General features: G+C 37.1%; 1 protein-coding gene across 2 annotated transcripts; it reads right to left on the reverse strand.

The window, feature by feature from the left end:
- Positions 1–2303: 2303 nt before the first annotated feature.
- On the reverse strand, positions 2304–18358 carry tank (TRAF family member-associated NFKB activator). 2 transcript variants are annotated; one of them, XM_088352798.1, is made up of 9 exons: positions 18286–18358; positions 18153–18198; positions 13593–13734; positions 9736–9844; positions 9556–9626; positions 7014–7066; positions 6816–6934; positions 5530–5882; positions 2304–2612 (listed from the first exon to the last, which is right to left on the reverse strand). In XM_088352798.1, exons 3-9 carry the CDS (start codon positions 13689–13691, stop codon positions 2454–2456), a joined length of 963 nt encoding a protein of 320 aa, XP_088208924.1. In that variant the 5' UTR covers positions 13692–13734; positions 18153–18198; positions 18286–18358; the 3' UTR covers positions 2304–2453. The 2 variants fall into 2 exon arrangements, with proteins under 2 accessions (XP_088208924.1, XP_088208923.1); XM_088352797.1 differs by having other exon boundaries at positions 18153–18339.
- Positions 18359–18780: the final 422 nt, after the last annotated feature.

Below are 18780 nucleotides of genomic sequence, written 5' to 3' on the forward strand. Positions count from 1 at the left end.
GAGGTCGAGCTCAGAAAGGCTTTGGGCTGTGTTCAGTCCCATCACTCTGCTCCATTCATTTTCAAGGCAGATAAATCGGGGGAACAACTAGGCAGACGCAAAACCTATTTTATGGGGGGTCTGTGTATTTTAAACTTCCATAATTTAGTGCCAGTAGTACCTAAACAACTTTTTGCTGTAGATGAGAAAACCTCAAAATGTTGTCCACAAAAAGAGACCAAGACAGTACAGCCTTGGTTTTACTTTGCGTGCACCTTTTTAGGCGTTCAGGTAAAAATACTAGGTACCATTTTGTAGGGTTACAAATACAAATGTTACCCACTAGGGAATACTTGGGGCTGTTTCCATTTTCTCTTATTTTACTATATTTTTATTTAGTTTTTTTCTAGTACGCTGAGATGAATAACACTTAAAATAAGCAAAACTGTTGCGTATGGCGTAAATATTCTTTAGAATTTTTCCAATCTTGGTAATGAAATGTTGTAGTATAGTATTTATCATTTTAATATTATTGTAATATTTAATATATTTTAAATCAAGAACATGTATCTACCATATGGTAGAAGTTAAATATTTGAAATGTGTGAATAATTTTAAATATAACATGCAAATAATTCTACCAGTGTAGTAAAATGTACTTTTTCTGCAGTTGACATGATTTGTCTTGACTCCCAATACCAAAAACATTCATTTTCATTTCAAAAATGTGATTCTAGTTCCATCGGCACATAGTTTTGCTGATTTTTAGTACAATTTTCTCTTATTTTACAGTATTTAAAAGTTTCTGTAATAGTATTGTATTTGTTTGTTTGGATCAGTTAACCATTTTCTGTGGTGTGTAGTGAGCAAGCACAGCCTGGTGGCACCCATCCCTCCCCAGGTCAACAAATGTTTCCACCTGGTCTCGAACCAGGAAGCTTTCTGACGTTAGGCAAATGTGCTAACGACTGCACTACAGAAAAACTCTTTGACAATACAGTAAGATAAATCAAATAATGCCCTGCGACTGGCTGGTAACCAGTTCAGGGTGTCTCCTGCTCACTGCCCGGAGATAGCTGGGATGGGCTCCAGCAGCCCCGCGACCCTATTGAGCATAAGGGGTGCAGATAATGAATGGATGAAATCAAATAAGTAATTTCTTAAGTATTCCTATAGATTTTTAACCGCTTTAAAGTAAAACATCCTGTTAGATAAATAATTGTATTTTTAATAATATTTTCCCTTATTTTGGTAAAAATAATTATCAACTCACAGTATTTGAAATTTTAGTTACATGAGCGTTATCGTTAATCTCATTACCGTGCAGTGTCACAGTGATGCAGATGACTAAGTGTGCTATACAGTGACGTGTTACGCAGGCTGCTGATTTATTTTGTGATTTTGACTTATTTACATTTTTTTAAAGCAGCTTCCCTACACCTGCAAATAGGGCAGAAATCGCCGTACACAAAGCTGAGGTGAGCCATAGTCCAACCCTCATGCACGAGCCACCTCAGACTTTGACCCCACAGTATGTCCCTCTAACGGACGTCTTACTGTGCGGAGTTTGTATGTTCTCCCCGTGCTTGTGTGGGTTTCTTCCGGGCCCTCTGGTTTTCCTCCCACATTCCAAAGACATGCATTTCAGGTGGTTTGGCCGGTCCAAATTGTCCCTAGGTGTGAATGAGCGAGCGAGTTGTCTGTCCCTGTGACCTGCGATTGGCTGGCAACCAGTTGAGGGTGTCCCCTGCCCACTGCCCGATGATTGCTGGCATGAGCTCCAGCACCCCCGCGACCCTACTGAGGATAAGCGGTGCAGCTAATGAGATGAGATGGGGGATAATTATCAAAACAAAAACAGTGTCATCTGGCATAATTACTTTTCTACTCTTAGTATATATATTTTCTTATTTTGGAGTACTTGTAATCCTTCTCAATAACATAAGAAGAAACAAACATTTTCTTAGAAATATAGGGAATGAAGAAAAAAAATACCTAACTTGTTTAAAGTATATTGAAAAAAAAAACCAATGAGCTTAAGGATTACAAATAAGAGTGTATTTTCTCTTATTTTACTTAAATGATAGAAATGTTTAAAAATGTGCAAATATTTTCAAATATATTTTTACTTGAAAACAAATATTTTTACTTGAAAACAGGAATTATATAATAGTTTTACTTCACTCCATCTATTTTCTTTGTGAATTTTGTGCATACAAAAAGAAATAAATACTTTTTATGTAATTCAAATCAATATCAACTCTAATATGAATAAAAATTGCCCTTCAAATATATGACTAAAAGGATTCCAGATTTATCCAATCTTACAAGAAAAAGTTCGTTGTTGGCTTTATTTCCTCATTATGCGTCATCATAAAATCTAAAAAAAAAAAAAGATAAAAAATAAGTGGACTGTACCAATCAATATTAAATAAGGAAAATTCAAGTCTTATGGCAGTGGCGGGCCTCGCCAATCAGCATTGCGTGGGGTCCTTAGGTGAGAAATGTGAGTAGAGGTGGCCATTCATTTGCTCGTGAGGAACCACAGCGTGGCAAAAAGCACATTTGTCCGGCGTGCCGCTTGAAGCCGTCGCAGCCTCTGACGTGTCGCACAAATCGGGGGTCCACAGAGACTAAAGCAAAGAAAGATTTGTTTTAAAACAATTGAAATATAAATACATACACTGCAAAAAATAAAATTTCGGGCTGAAGTATTTGCTCTTAAGTTTCTGGTAAAAAAAAAAAAAAGACTTGAAACAAGCAAAATGATTAACTGATATTCCGCTCAAAACTGTTTTAGCAATATAATTTACCATCTGCCAGTTGAAAGTAGTGTCCGCTACTTCAAAATATTCTGCTTTCTGTCGACATCTTCAGGCTGATAGCGTCATTACAGCTTCTGTCAAGCTGCTTGTATTGAGTGTGCTCTGTTACACATGCTCGAATAAACTCTTTTTTCATTATTTTGGAGGATTAGGTTGGCATTTGGATTGTATTTGCACAGTCATTTTCTTACTTTCACCATTTTCAACCGAGAATAAAAGAAAACCTCAAGCACGGGGGTAATATAACTCTCGTATCTTCGTTCAACCCCAAATTACCCCCTGCCTCGTTTCTTCCAGCCGAATGCTCTCTGTGGCCAGAACACAGACGATGAAATTAAGATAAAAGCAGATAGGGGCGGAGAGAAAAAAAATATATAAAGGCTCTTTGAACTCTATTGGGCATTGTTAACACATACTTAATAACGTTGAAAGAACACCTCAAATTATGCACCCCAATATTAAGGTGATATTGAAAAATATCTTGTTTATTTTATTTTTTTCATAATTAAGGCAGAGTCCACATGGCAGGAGGAGAGGAAGACTGAAAAAGAACTAGGCCGACAAGATTAAATTAACAGTGTGCAATATTTAGTGCTCGCTAGTGGTACAAAAATTCAGTTAATATTTGGCAAACTTACATGAACTATTATAGCGATGTTAATTTTGATTTAAAAAAAATCGTAGGTCGAGAAATTTGTATTTCTTTCACACAGTGGAATCCCCACTTAGGTGGCCGCCATGTTTGTCCGGCATCCTGCCGCCACACTGTGCTCACTTGCCTGAGAGCTATTTTTGGTCAAAAATTAGCGAAAAGGACACCCAGTTTGAATGCAAAATAACTTCTCATGTTAGGTGCAGTTTGGTCACTTTGAGTCTCTGTAATTTGTGTTGTTCTTTGTGGTTTTTAGCAGGTTGCACTACACAGGACAGCGACATCTAGTGGTCATATAATACACCCTGTCTCTTTGAATTTCTGCCATTTTATAGGGTCGCGTCCTGTTACCCAAACTATTACATTTAAAGGTTGCCAAAGGAAGAGCGAGGTCAAGAAGCGTTCCTCACGCATCTAATTAGGTTTCTTTGACGCGGGCTGTTATAAATACGCCGTACAATGAAAAAAGGTACGCGCGGTAATCGTCATTCTGACACTGAGCGGCACTTCCATCTGGCTCGCACCTTCTGGCAAATATGCTAGCCGAGAGCTTGCACAGAAAAACAAGGGATTAGCGCTCATTACTCCATAATGTGTTTCAAGCTTTGCACGTGGCGCTTATTTTGGACTTTCACACGCTTAGCAAAGACCGGCTACACACCAATAATTTGCTACTACTTTTTCGCAAAGCTGCTTCTCACCGGCTGGGCGGATCGATCCAAATAGCGATATTATCGATACTGGGCGAGCACTTGGATCAGTTCGGTATTATTGTCTTAAAGTCGATAACGTCTTCCTATTTTAACTATAGTATCCGTATAATAATGTGTCGTAAGATTATACAAACCTTATAACTTTCAAATCTAATTCTATTGTGGGTTCACCGTATTTACGCAACCGATTTTATTTTTGAAGTTATGTGGAATGAAAGGTTCCGTAGTTTCTGTACTAAAAAGCGCACCACCTGCTTATAAGACTCACGTTCAAAAATATCCCCTTGTGAAAGATTATTTTCATATACAAGGCGCATCAAACTATAAGGCACGTGAGATTAAAACAAAGATAAAAAAGGTATTACAAAGAACATAAATATTAGGGAATCTGGTTTGACAACTACAAGGAAAGGATATATTAATGATTGCTTGTATGTATAGGCATTTCGTTGTAGTTAAACATTTCCGAATGTATTTAGTGTATTTTTGGTACTATAAAGGCGCAGTAGATTATAATGCACACTGGCAAATTTGGGGGTTTTGGATGTGGCTTTTTGTCCAGAAAATATGGTATTGTAGATGTCTTGTTGATATTGTTTTACAGTAATTTGTATTTTTGTTAAAGCTCTGCTTTTTTTTTGATTGACTGACTTTTGTTCTGAAATTTGTTCTGTAAGTACTTGGTCACTTTGTAAGTATTAGGTTGTTTACACTGCTAAATTAATCATGTATTTTGCAGATCCACAAATATGTATACCGTATGCTATTTTTAATATTGCATTTGCATTTATCAAGACATACTATATATCTTGAGTATATTTGTGGATATGAAAACATTTGTGTCAATAGTTTTGAGACAAATCTCTCCCCCTATAGGTGTTAGGTAACATTGTGTTAAATGTAGCTTACATTTTCAGTTGCAGGAAGTTCTTCCCATTACAATCTACCACTGGGAAATGCTGCCTCAACTTTTTGCATGGCCCATAATAAATATCCATAATTGATACGTAATCCTTGCAGTAATACACATTTCTTAGTGCCCTGTTTGGGTCTAGTTTGCACCTTTCCTATTGCGTGTGAGGATCCTTCAAAAGACAATGCCATACAAACTAATGCCAGGTGCCGTTATTCACGAGGGAAGAAGAAATGCAACAGCAAAGCATAGCAACCAAAGAGCAGTGTTGGCATCCATTTTAAGTAGACTTGTTGAGAAACATGGCAACAATTTAAAGCATTTACAAACCTCACCCAAAATTCAAGCACTTTTCAATCTTTGAAAACACAAAATTAAAATTAAAAAACTTTCAAGGCTTTCATGCACCCGTACGAAACCTGTACCAAAAATAACAGTATCGCTCACCTGCTGGGGGCCACGAACGTCCTCCTGGGAGGGTGACGAGGACGTGAGGGAGGGAAAAGCGGGGACCACAAACGGTGGTTCCGAAGGCTCCGCCTCTTTTTCTTCTTCTTCGGCGCCTGGCGCTACGTGGCGTTCCGGCGCGCTGTTCAGGAAGTCGTACTCGCTGTCGACGGGTGGCGGGAATTTGACGCTGAATTTGGTGAGCGAGTCGACGGAATCGCGTTCGTCGGGGCTAGCGCCGCGCGATGCTAGCGCCGGCGGGAGTGTAACCGTTGACCTTGACGCCACAAAAATGGCTGCTTGGGGTTCGGCTGCGCGGTCCGTGCACTGGATGGGCATGGAGAACTGCTGATCTGTAAGATGGAACATAAACGCTTTTTTTATACACAGCAGAAAAGAATCCTACGCCGTTGGCAGAAGGTTCTGCTCATCTCAAGTGTTAAGAAGACCCCCGGGATACAGCGTCCCTGCCTTAAGATATTTTCACTTTACGATGTGAAGTGAGAAGTTTTGTCGTGTCAGTATTTTCCCCACTATACGACATAAACAACGAATTCTTCACATTTTGCAGTGTTCATGCATACAATGAGTTACGTATCTAGAACACCTGTATGCTATTGGTCGACATCATATAAAATGCTGGTCTGCCATTGGTTTACATTGTAGCATTATGAAAAGACAGACATATAGTCCTATTGGCTGGACTATCTTAAACATTGCTTTTATGTATTATATTTACTTACTATGGATCCAAAGCTTGCAGAGATGCTAAAGCAGTGGTGGGCAACCTTGTCCTTGAGTGCCGCATGTCCAATATGTTTTTTAAGGTTTCTCTTAAATATTACAGTTTTAGTTCGGTAGCAAGCTGGCAGGAGCTTGTTAACGATCCTGGTGATTTGAAAACCTGAGTTGAAGAAGAGAAACCTCCAAAAACATTCAAGACATGGAGCCCTCGTGGACCAGGTTGTGCACCTCTATAGTAAAGGGAAAAGCAAAAACTAAGGAAACTAAGATTGCGACTAGCAAGAAATAGGAATCAATACGCTCGCTGTGGAATATGGCAGTAACCAATTGATGATCACGACAATTTTAAAGACTAAAATGGTGATTAAAGCAAGGAAATGTTCTAAGGCCATCCTCCCTCCTTGCATCTACTTGCAACTCCACTGTACCATCTCAAGTAACTTCTCACCAAATGTAGATATAGTTTCATTTTACCTTTACATATATATTTATTTATAGTTTTTTTAATCATATACACAACATTTATCAAACTCATGTCCTACCATTTGCAGTATCAATTCCGCCTCGGAATCTCTTCAGGTGATCTTTTTGCCGACGAGAAAGAGAGCGGATCTGCCGAAAGGTCCCGTGAATGGCTTCTAGCGCGTCCAGCATGTCCTGACTGACAAAAATAATAATAATTAAGACCAAGACCGTATTGCACACTTTTTACAGACACGGAAGGAGAAAAAAAAACTTACTAGTCAACGCTGACAGTGTTTAATGGAGCAACAGCAACGCTGCATGCAGTCTCCTGGAAAAAACAATTTTCTTTTTAATTATGTCCCTAATAGAGAAGTAATTAGAGTGAACCCTCGCTATAATGTGGTTCACTTTTCACTGTCTCTTCACATCACTAATTTGCATTGTGCATTGTGTAGTGCATTCTGATTGGCTAAACAGCCTTTCCGTTTATTTTCTACCTGATGATTAAATCATTAGGCGACAGTAGTAACTTGTGAAAATTAATGATAAATAAATATGTCTACCGGACTTTTATTTGTTAAACAAGTACTTAAACCTGTAAAAAGGTTTACTTTTTGTTTTAGGGCAGAAGAGTATTTAATTGTATGATATTTGTATAATAAAATCATATATTTTGCCTATGAACAAGGGTTCACTGTGTCCCCAAAATATTGCAAGAAAATCTGCACCTGCGCACAAGTGCACCGTGCACACTGTATATTGTCCTCTGGCGCTATCTTGTGACGTGAACGTGCAGTTCATAAACTACTATTCTCATCGTTTTGAAATTCTTGGAACAAATGACGTCATAATATGGAATTATTATCTGTGGTTGAGTCTTAAAAGTGCAGTGAAAGAAAAATTAATAGTATAAATTCAAGAGAGCAATAGCACAACATAGTGTTGTTGTCTCCCAAACTCTCAAGTTTGCTTGAAGTCGTCACGCAGACTTGAGAAGTCTCTGACAAGTCCAGTCATGATTCAAGTTTTCTTTTCAAACGTCTGCAATTCATTTGCAAGATTGCACTTCTCCTTTTGCGCTCCTCCCACGTTACAATGAAGTTTAAACCACCGCTGCCACTCAGGCAGCGAAACCTGAACTACAACTATGATTCACAAGGAAAAAGTAAGCAGTAGCATCTGTATTAGTTTAAGTACTAAAAATATTTTTTTAAATGCATGAATTTTCTACAAATATTACTTTTCCAGAATAAACACCTCTGGTTCACCCTACCGGAATGGAATAGCAATCAAAAGATGGTGAATGGAAATCGGTTTGTGAGATTGCTGAAATTCCAACAGCGTTTGACGCCATGAACGCAACTTGCAGCCTAGGCTAGTGTAGGCTGGTATAACCCTTTTAAACAAAAAAAACACATTAAAAAAAAAAATCTCAGGGCATTCATCATGTAGCAAATATTCAAAATATATGTTGTTATTGGCTCCAGGATTTTATTTTTGTCTAATATTTAATTGTTAACGCAGGCTATAAGGTGGTATACAATTTACAATACAATAAATGTACCTTATACAAAATTGACACTATAATAAATTGACGTTTTTTGTAGATGATATGATTTTAAACTGCAAAAGCAGAAATAAAAATCTTGTTCTTGTTAATTTGCAGATTTATTACATTATTTTCTATATTGATCAACTGTTTTATTATATATTTTTTGCCCTGTTTTTCGTCACTCTGCTTATCCAATGAAAAAAAAACCCAGACACTATGCAACAAAATTCCTCTTTTCTTTCTTTCTTTCTTTAAAGAAAATTGATCAATGTATGGTCACCAATTTAGTTACAATGACTTTTATTACAGACAAGGTCTCACAGTACGCTATTGTGGTTGAAAAACACTGGCCTAGGCAATCATATTCAGAAATAACTGCAAGCTAATATTATTACTTCTTTTGAATTTATATATGTGCATATTTGGACAACAAGTATTATTCATGCAACTCCTCCCAATACCAAAAAAATGTCATGAACCAGAACAGGGTCAGGACCCAAACGCGTGACGTTTCTCACACAAGCCTTTTATTTTAAGGGAAGTGGGAAGTCATGCACGTTAGGCAGCAGTCTGGCGTGACAAGATCGATATGAATTGCCCGAGTAGATATCAGACAGATGCGGTCGATACCGAACCGGACAGGACCGACAGGATTGATAATGAATTAGGATATCGAAATAAAACAGGACAAACTAGACGGGAACGAAAACTGGAGGGAATATTTAACAGGACAAAAATAAATGGGAACAATACCAGACAGGAAATGCCAACAGGAAACAGGACAGAGTCAAAACCCACGTCTTGCGGGGCAGAGGTTCGTTGACGGACTGACAAACGAAGCGTAAGAGCATTGAGTTTAAATAGATGGAAAGCCAATCTGTCAATGAGCCTTAGCTGGCACCACACAGGCGGGGCCAATTGGGCGCCATGTCAACCGTGACAAAAATAACACATATTTAGAAGCCAAACGCTTAAAAGGGGAAAATATATATAATTTTAGAAATACTGTACCATGAAATAAAAAATTAATAGTTAAAATAATCAAAAGTATCGGCCTACAGGATACTTTAGTTCTTTTTCCCACACAATTCTGCATGTTTTGCTGGTAAGCTTTTTTCTATTAATGATTACTAAAAAAGAATAATTAAAAAGTTGGTTCAACTATGATACAAACGGGAAAAAAAATCAATGAGTGAATAAACAATGGTGTAGTATTTGGTAGCATTGGACAGACATACAGACAGCCAGACAGAAAATATACATACTGGGCGCTGCGTTTCCTTGTGGGCGCTGGCCCCATCAATGAAGTGGTCGCACGACTTGCATTTCACCTCTCCTTCATTTCCAAAAGAGTGTCAAATTAAGAGTGTGGAGGTGACAGTCCAACAAAAATACCTTATCAAGTCCCAGAAGGCAAAAAGAAAAAAAATCTGAGGATCACTAACCTGATGGTTTCCTTGTAGTAGACAGCTGAACTTTGAGTTGTGCAATCATCTGCTGCTGGTCTTCTATCTGCCTTTGCAGCTTTTCAGTGTATTGCTGGTAGTATTCAGTCTTTAAAAATATATTTTGCCAATAGTCAGAACATAATCAACCGACTTCAACAATCAAAAACACAATCAAAGACACCTGTTAAAGACTAAGTACGTCAAAATGCAGGAAATAATCCAGTTGGAAACGGAATATTAGATTTCTATAGCAATCTTAATGAAACGTTTACATGCTTATAAACAAACGAATAAACCCCGTATATATAATGTTTGCAAGTATTCTGAAGGGCGAAGGAAGCCAAATCATTATAAAAACAGATGTTGTTTACGCATTTAATGTTTGACATACAATAAAAGTATATTCCATTCACTCCTCACTCACCAAAATAATAAAAGTATTGTGCTTGCTTCCTCCTCACTCGAAAAAGGAGCTACATTGCAGTGTCCAGGGTGTTTACAAGAGGCGCTCGTACATGGCAAGCCAAAAACATAGACTTACATGCTATATGGATGCATGCATACAACTGTGAAGTCCTATATATAAAGATGGATACACCAGTTGAATTTTCGCAGAGGGGGCAAAAAATAAAATGGAAAAGTCCGGGGAGTAATAAATGAACAAACATGGCGCTTTGTTTGACAAGTTCGCAGAGTTTACGTGTATCATTTGTTTCTGTACTACAAGTCCCACAGTACCTTTGGACATTAAATTATTCCGGAGGTAAACTCAAGCAATTACTCCAAAGAATATGCATGCACGAGAGTTCGGAAAATTAATGAACTAACCCAACGATTGCAATCGGAAACTACAGTACTTACAGTCGGACTATGACCTTAATTGCGTTTTTGTGTTCATTTACATTGCTTTGCATAATCTGAATAGTGGCAAAAATCAGTTTCCAATTGGATTATTGCCTGCATGTAAACATACCCACAAACAACCTTTATAGCAGTTATTTTCAACCAGTGTGCCGGGGCACAATAGTGTGCCTGGGCACCTTGTCGAGTGTGCCACAGGAGAAGGCCCAATTTTATTACTATTTTATTAATATTTATTAAAAAATAGCTTTCTGCCACTGATCGCCCTGCTGTAACATTCAACCATACCGGTAGGTGGCAGCATTAACTTTCTCTCTTTTTATAAAGCAATTATCTGCTCATGAGACAGAACAGGTACATATATTGATCACTTATTTTCTTTTTAATTAACATTTTCCAACAGAAAAATAATAAAATAGATGGAATAAAGTAAATAATCATAATTTAAATATTATCTTGATATTTTACAAAAAGAGTTAGAGCATCATGAAACATATTTTGTTCCACTAGAGAATAATTTTTGCTCATTTTTAGTTTATTATTTTTCTAGAGAAACATCAGAAAAATATAGTCAAACGTGAAAACGGATGAAACATATACTGTAATACAATCCTAAATCACAGCAAAATTATTAACCAGAATGAATAAATTGGTTTACCTCCTTACCCACAGTGACCACAAATGATGATAAAAATGTTAATGTTAACTGTACAGAACTTTATTTACACAGCCCTTTAAAACATTTCTTTCAGTGTACCAAAGTGCTTATACTTATACATTATATTGTCATTTGCATTTCAGGTGAATTGGCCGGTCCAAATTGTCCCTAGGTGTGAATGAGCGAATGAGTTGTCTGTCCCTGTGTGCCCTGCGATTGGCTGGCAACCAGTTCAGGGTGTCCCCTGCCCACTGCCCGGAGATGGCTGGGATGGGCTCCAGCCCCCCCGCGACCCTAATGAGGATAAGCGGTACGGCTGATGAGATGAGATGAGATAATTTAAGAAAAAAACAACAACATGAAACTGGTACTGGCAATTCATCTTTAAACACTTTCTATGGACGGTGTGCCTCAATTTCTTTTCATGAAAATAAGTGTGCCTTGTGTCAAAAAAGGTGGAAAACACTGCTTTATAATATATTTCTAAGACACGGGTGTCTAACTTATTTGCACAGAGGGCCGAAACTCATACCATACCTTTGGTCACGGGCCAAACCAGATAAACATTCATTGAATACACTAAAAGGTTCGTGTGGCATTTTTAAACATAAACCCGAATTCAAAATAGACAGGAATATTGTTCCAGATCAAACAAACCGACTTAAAATACTTTGTTCTCCATAAAAATATATTCTGTAAAAACTAGACAAATTCAAAACATGTAAAAAAAAAAAAAAAGAGATATAGATACGTTTTGTGCTTTTCACCAGAAATGTGTGCTTTTACACGAATATGAATTCAAAACAGACAAGACTATTATTCCAGAATGAACAAACATAAACTTTTAATAACTTCACATCCTGTCAAAACTACAGACGCTGCCCTACTTACGAACGAGGTTTCGGACGATCTTTTGTAAGTTGAATTTGTTGTTTAATTGCTTCAGTTCTATATTTTGTATGTTTAAGAATTGTATAAGTAACCTCTATTGTTTTGTACTAAAAAATAAATATTTCATAAAATGATATGCTCTATAAAGATAAATAAAGTGAGGTTTTACTTACTTTTGGGACTTGCGCTTCAAGAGGTCCTCCTTAGTGGTAAAAAGTGGCCGAAAAAAAGCATTCAGACCACTTTCTCAACCGCATCAAGCTTTCTTATTCCGCTTTCATTTAAAAAGGAAAAGCTCGCCTCTTCTTTACACTGACACCAACCATATTGAATGGATGCACGAGATTTTAAATAATAAAAACGTCAAAGTTCGCGGTGGAGATACAGTACACGTAGTATGTTTACACACAAACAAGGAAGTAGAAGCCGGATTTATTCTTCGGGGTGGACCTCTCACAGCGCCACCACATGCCGGTAGCAAAAATCTAACCTACAGCAATGTCCGGATATTTTTCGACATCCCGAAATAACGTATCTACCGTTTTACGTAGGTCGAATGGTCGTAAGTAGGGGAGCGTCTGTATACAAATTTAAAATGGGAACAAAAAAAATATATATATATATAAATGCATTTGTGCTTTTCACCAGAAATGTGTGCTTTTAACATTCAATTCAAAAGAGACAAGAATATTATTACGGAACATAAACATTAAATAAGTTCACATAATTTGTTCTCCTTAAAAAAATGTATCCTATCGAGAGGCTCTGTTTTCAGCATCAATTTATGTTTTGGCCATTGTGATGTTTTAGCATCCACGTTATCCCGTGCTTGTCTCGTTTAGCTTTCCTTTGTAGGGTGATCTATAGATGCTCGTCCCTGGGCGTCACGTCTCCGCTTCCTGACACTTAAAATTCACTTTTAATGGCCGACGTGTTGTTTGTTAGTAGATTAGTTCGTTAGTAGTTTTAACATTGGCTGAGCTCGTTGAGCTCAAACTAATCGATTGATGCGGGAACGTCTATGGGAAGTCCTGCGGCGGCAGCTGAAGCGCTGCATTCTGGGATTTATAGTTTGAAAATTATCCGCGCTTCATCTAGCCGGGACATTATAGTAGCTGTATATAAAATTATTTCGCGGGACGGATATAATTGTACACCGGGCCGGGTGTGGCTGTGGGCCATGAGTTTGACACCTATGCTCTAAGACATTTCATGCCAAACAAGCAATTGCTACCTGGCAATATGGTAATCGAGTGGTCATTGAGTCATTTGGCATTTAATGACGAAGAATAAATTAGAATCATTTTTCTATTCTAATGCTATTTTGGTTTAACACATAAATATCATGGCCTTTAATTGTAGCCAATTTGTTCACAACTAATTTCCTCTTCTAGCTAAACTAGCACTACAAGATGCTCATTAAAAATAACTTCTGCGCCCTCACCATTTGCTGCAGTTCCTTTTTGGCGTTGTCCTTTTCGATGGAGACCTGGCGATAAGCTTCGAAAGCTTTGTTGAGCTGGTCGCCGATGTTCCTCTCCATGCCGGGTGTGCCGCAATCATCCCTGACAGAGCGGACATGGGACCTGGCAATGCAAGGCATTGGACAGAATTCAATCCAGGGGAAGGGAAACAAAACAATCCAGACGAAGGAAATGAAGAAGCCCCCAAGATACGGCGACTCCGCCTTGCGACATTTTCACTTTACTTTTTCCCTTTCCAGCCCATGCTTACGGCATTTTTCTGAATATATGACATCAACAACATCTTATATGTGTGTCTAATAACTTATAAAATTATAAACATTGCACAGTCTGGCGTATGTTTAGTCTGAAGATCCTGGTCTGCTATTGGACGACCTCATATAAAATGCTGGACTGCCATTGGTTTTCGTCACTGCATTGTGAAAATGTCAATAAAATATTGGCTAAGCTCCATCCCACGATGCTTTACTGTCTCTTCATTTATTTCCGAATTTCATAAGGTTCATAAAGCCTTTGCTCGTCGGTAATACATTACTGATTCTTTTGTACTGTATTTAGTAGCAAATGATCCAAATACTTGAAGCTAAAGGTGGAACCAAAATAATGTCAAGCATGGAAACTAAGCTTGCGATAACAGACGCTCTCCTGCTTACGACTATTCGAGTTACGTAAAACGGTAGGTATAAAAAAAAAATTCGGGATGTCGAAAAATATCCGGACATTGCCTTAAGTTAGATTATTTTATTGTGTCCACTTTTTTCCGAGTACAGGACATTACTGTAGTGCTTCTTTCCGGCGTGTGGTGGCGCTGTGAGCGGTCACCCAGCATCCACACCGAAGAAGAAATTCGCTTCCTCTTCCTAGTTGGTGTGTAAACATACAGTGCTGAATCTCCTGCGCACTCAGAACTTTGACGTTTTTATTGTTTAATATCTCGTGCATCCATTCAATATGGTTGGTTTCAAGTGTGAAGAAGAGGCTAACCGTTTCTTTTGAAATGAAAGTGGAATAAGATAGATGCGGTTGAGAACTTGGTCGGAACGTTTTTTTCCGTTCACTTTCTACCACGGAGGACGACCTCTTGAAGGACATTTTCCAAAAGTAAGTTATACTTAACTTTATTTATCTTTATAGAGCATATTATTGTATAAAATGTTTTTTTTTTTAGTACAAAACAATACAGGTTGCTTATACAAGCCTTAAACATACTTATATAAACCTAAAACATACAAAATATAGCACCTAAGCAACTTACAAACAAATTCAACTTACGAACAAATTCAACTTATGAACGATCGTTCGGAAACTACCTTGTTCGAAAGTGGGGCAGTGTCTGTATCAGGAAATACGGGAAAAAGAAGCACAATAATCACTACTTTGTGTGCCTTGCAATATGGAAGAACATGTTTTCAGCCCCTCTGTACATCATTTTCCCCACTACAAGACATCAACAACAAATTATTTTGCATGCCCAAAATATGATCATATTCAAACTATGCGGTGTTAGGGCTAGTGTACTCTTAGATGTCTATGCGCTACTGGTCGACGTAATATAAAATGCTGGTCTGCTATTGGTTTGCATCATGGCATCATTAAAATGCCAATATTCTATCGGCTGATTGTCGTCCTATTCTTGACATTCATTCACTTCATAATCTCGTGTGCTTTATAAAGACTTTGCAAGTTGGTGATACAATACTGTATTGTTTTGTGCAATATGCGATTTAGATAAAACAGTTTGAGAAAATAAGCATTTCCGTTGAAGTATCACAGATGAAAAAAAAAAATAGAATGCATTGTCATTGTAATAGGTCAAATGCGCAACAAAATTAAAAAAATGCAATGGTGCGAGAAAATTTACAAGACAAAGAAACAAAGTTTCAAATAATAAGTTAAGGGTACTAGTATAAAACTAAGCAATATTAAATAGAAACAAAAAGAAAATTGAATCATCCAGTGTTGTTATTACTATACAACTTACATTTATTTTCATTTTACATCTTTCCCCGAACTAATAGCAATTAATGTAATGTACTTCCTGAAGTCTTTCCTCAGTAAATACCAAAAGTCAGTTGAAAAGCTCAATTCACAGAGTGAGGCCACTTCTTGATTCAGAAGTCATTTGGTGCCCGTGCAAAGAACTCGACAAGCGTTTTCACCCCAAAAGTTGCATTGAAACCTATTTCGAAGTGCTAAGACTTGCCGAGGTAATCAACATTTGGTATACGTTACAATTCAAACATAATTTTTTATTAAATTTTCAAAACACGAGTGCACGAGTATGCGTTGCACAGACAATTCAACTCCACTTTTAGCCCACGCACAAGCACATGGTTGTGTAAATCACACGCCCGCTGTGTGACTTTTAACGCGTTCAAATCATATTTGTTTTAATTTGTAGAAAAACACTCAAGCAGAAAAATTAGTTATCCTTTTTTTTATTAACTGGTGATGTTTTACAAATGACACATAGAAATGTTCAATTCTGTTTAGCAACTGCATTGGTTTAAAGTGGGCTGCTGAAAAACAGGTCAAAGTTGGGCTAGTATTGCCAAAAATACTCTCATTAATTCCGTGCTATCCCCCTTTTTTATGTATCTAGTTAGATACAATGCTTCTGTTTGAGGTATGCATATTTTCTTGACGAATTTGTTTCAAGCTGGTCCAGAAAAATGTGATCTTTACAATTGCCTCTCGCAAAAAATAGATTGCTCTGACTTTAAAATGTATTTGCCATATTCTGAGCTTAAACAAAAAGTACTAAAACAAATAGTCTTCAGGACCTAGACTGCGGATTATTTGTTGACTGTTGTGATTGATTTCTCAAAAGTGTATGAAATAGAATAAGAATGAAATGACTCCTTATATCAGTGTTTTTCAACCTTTTTTGAGACACGGCACGTTTTTTACATTGGAAAAATTTTGCGGCACACCACTATCCAAAAATGTTATAAAATGACACTGAACAGTATGTTTAATTACAATTTAATTTATAATACCCCGTTTTTACAGCACAGACACTTGACAATGACGTAATATTTGCAGAAAACTATTCATAAATGTTTAAAAATAAATAATAATTTTAAAAAGTGACATTGGATAATTTCTCACGGCAGACGTGTGTGTCACGGCACAGTGGTTGAAAATCACTGCCTTATATAACCCATTCGGATTGTAAATAAAAAATAAAAACAGGTTAATAATTGTCAACAAATAAATACGGTGAAGCCCTACTGTGTAATATTCGACCACTTAACAGCACTGTGTTGTCTGCTATGAACAAAAAACAGTGCGTAGCAGCAATATGACAGACAAATATCGTGGCAACTTCAAGGTAAGGATTCCACTATGTAAAAATATTCTCAGCCTATGATTCTATTTTTTTAAATTAACATTGTTATGATTGTTCATGCATTTTTTGCCTAAAATTCAAATCAATGTTTGTATTTACTGAATGAAAGAGTTTTACACCACTATTAGGCACTAAATATTACACACTATCCTTTTAATGAATAAGTGTAAGACAGTTTATAATAACGGAACTGTATTTAGTCTCAAAGGCCAAAAAGTAGAAAAAAATTGATTAATGTTTATTGTCAATTTGTCATTGATTAAAACGCTGTCTACAGTGTTTACAGCAAGAATAAATGTGACACTCCAGGATAAACATGTAATAAAATACTGTAAGGGAAAAGTAAGATTTAAAAAAACATAAGAATAGATATACAGTATGTATAAAAATATTTACAAGGTAGTAGTTCTAGTCCAGCCAAGATTGGCTGCACATCAGAAATAGCAGACATTAGCAGCAACATTATGCAAAAACTTAAAAAAAACAATACAAATAAGAATAAATAAATAAAATACGAATCTAAATATTTCTATGTGCCTTGGGAGAAGTTCTTATAAATAATAATGAAGGAGAAAGTCGTATATATACACAAAAATCCCTCGTGAGGGGATATTTTCATATTGAAGAATGAAAATAACAGCGTGTACAATGCAAAATATTGTTTTGTTTTTCAGTCCCTTCAGTTAAAAAAACAGATTTCTGGACTCTCAAAAAGTTTAAGACAATAGGTAACTGCAGAAAAGTGCTACAGTTATGAACATTTTATTAAATACAATTGAAATATTTGGAATACGATAAACGTGGCAAAGAAATCCCTGCAAATAGACTTCCTTTAACTGTCATTCAATGATCCAAAATAATTTATGAAAATAAAATATAGCTATTTCAAATTTGCACTCAGATTCAGGATGGGAAGTACGTAAACAGCGTAATTTGGTAATCGGGTTAAGAGAGCGATTCAGATAGAAAATCACATTTTATATTTCTACGTAATCTACATTCCAGAACTGTTAACTTTTACATACTTCTTCGCTGTGCTTTCGAATAAAGTTCTCAGCACAAACAAATAATGAAGTAGCACAGATGTGTACACCAAATTCGGATTCGCTAATTCAAGCTAGCAAACGATCACATGACGTCACAAGATTGCCACCGATCGCACCCTTACCTTCATCTGGAGATTAAAGTTGAATTTCATGTGCGGAGCTCAAACTCTTTTGCACAAAAGGTACACACACACGCGCAAAAGTTAGGAAGTGGTGTTGAGGATATGGCGAAGTTTGTGTTTTTACATAGCCTACTTAGTGGAGTTGGGAACTTCCCTCGGGGAATCCCCCGCCGCTGAGTGCACTTCCGCCTTTGGTCGGCTTTGGCCAATGCAAGCGCGGCTTTGACGATACCGCGGCCCGCTCTTGGAATCTGGCCACGCCCACATGTCTGTGGTGTGAAACCTGTAACTCAGGGGTCTCAAACTCAATTTATTTGGGGGACGCTGGAGCGAGGGTCTAATGGAGGATGGGCCAAATGGGGTTTTACACAAGAAGAATGTTGATGAAAAACATCCCGGTGTTCTTAAATAGCTGTAAAAAATCTTTACAAACCAAGATCTAAGGATGAGGAAAATTATATAACCCAGTAATAAATCCTCATGAACTGTACTTAAAGGGACAGTGTGTGTTAATTAGGGCCTCCTGTTGCTCGAAAAGCACTTGTTTTTCTTTATTTTTCCCGTTTCTTCCCTCTTCTCATTTTTTCTATTTGTCTTATTTCTCTTCTTTTCCCATTTTTTCTTTTTC

Source organism: Urocampus carinirostris, chromosome 14, assembly GCF_059441175.1.
Source record: "Urocampus carinirostris isolate Australia breed hairy pipefish chromosome 14, RoL_Ucar_1.0, whole genome shotgun sequence".
NCBI lineage: Eukaryota > Metazoa > Chordata > Actinopteri > Syngnathiformes > Syngnathidae > Urocampus > Urocampus carinirostris.

Coding starts and splice junctions, on each gene's coding strand:
- tank (XM_088352798.1), bottom strand. CDS start 13,691: ATGGAGAGGAACATCGGCGACCAGCTCAACAAAGCTTTCGAAGCTTAT. Junction 7,067..9,555: donor ACAAGGAAACGCAGCGCCCA/GTATGTATATTT, acceptor TGTTTTTTCCAG/GAGACTGCATGCAGCGTTGC. Junction 5,883..6,815: donor CGGAATTGATACTGCAAATG/GTAGGACATGAG, acceptor TCCATCTTACAG/ATCAGCAGTTCTCCATGCCC.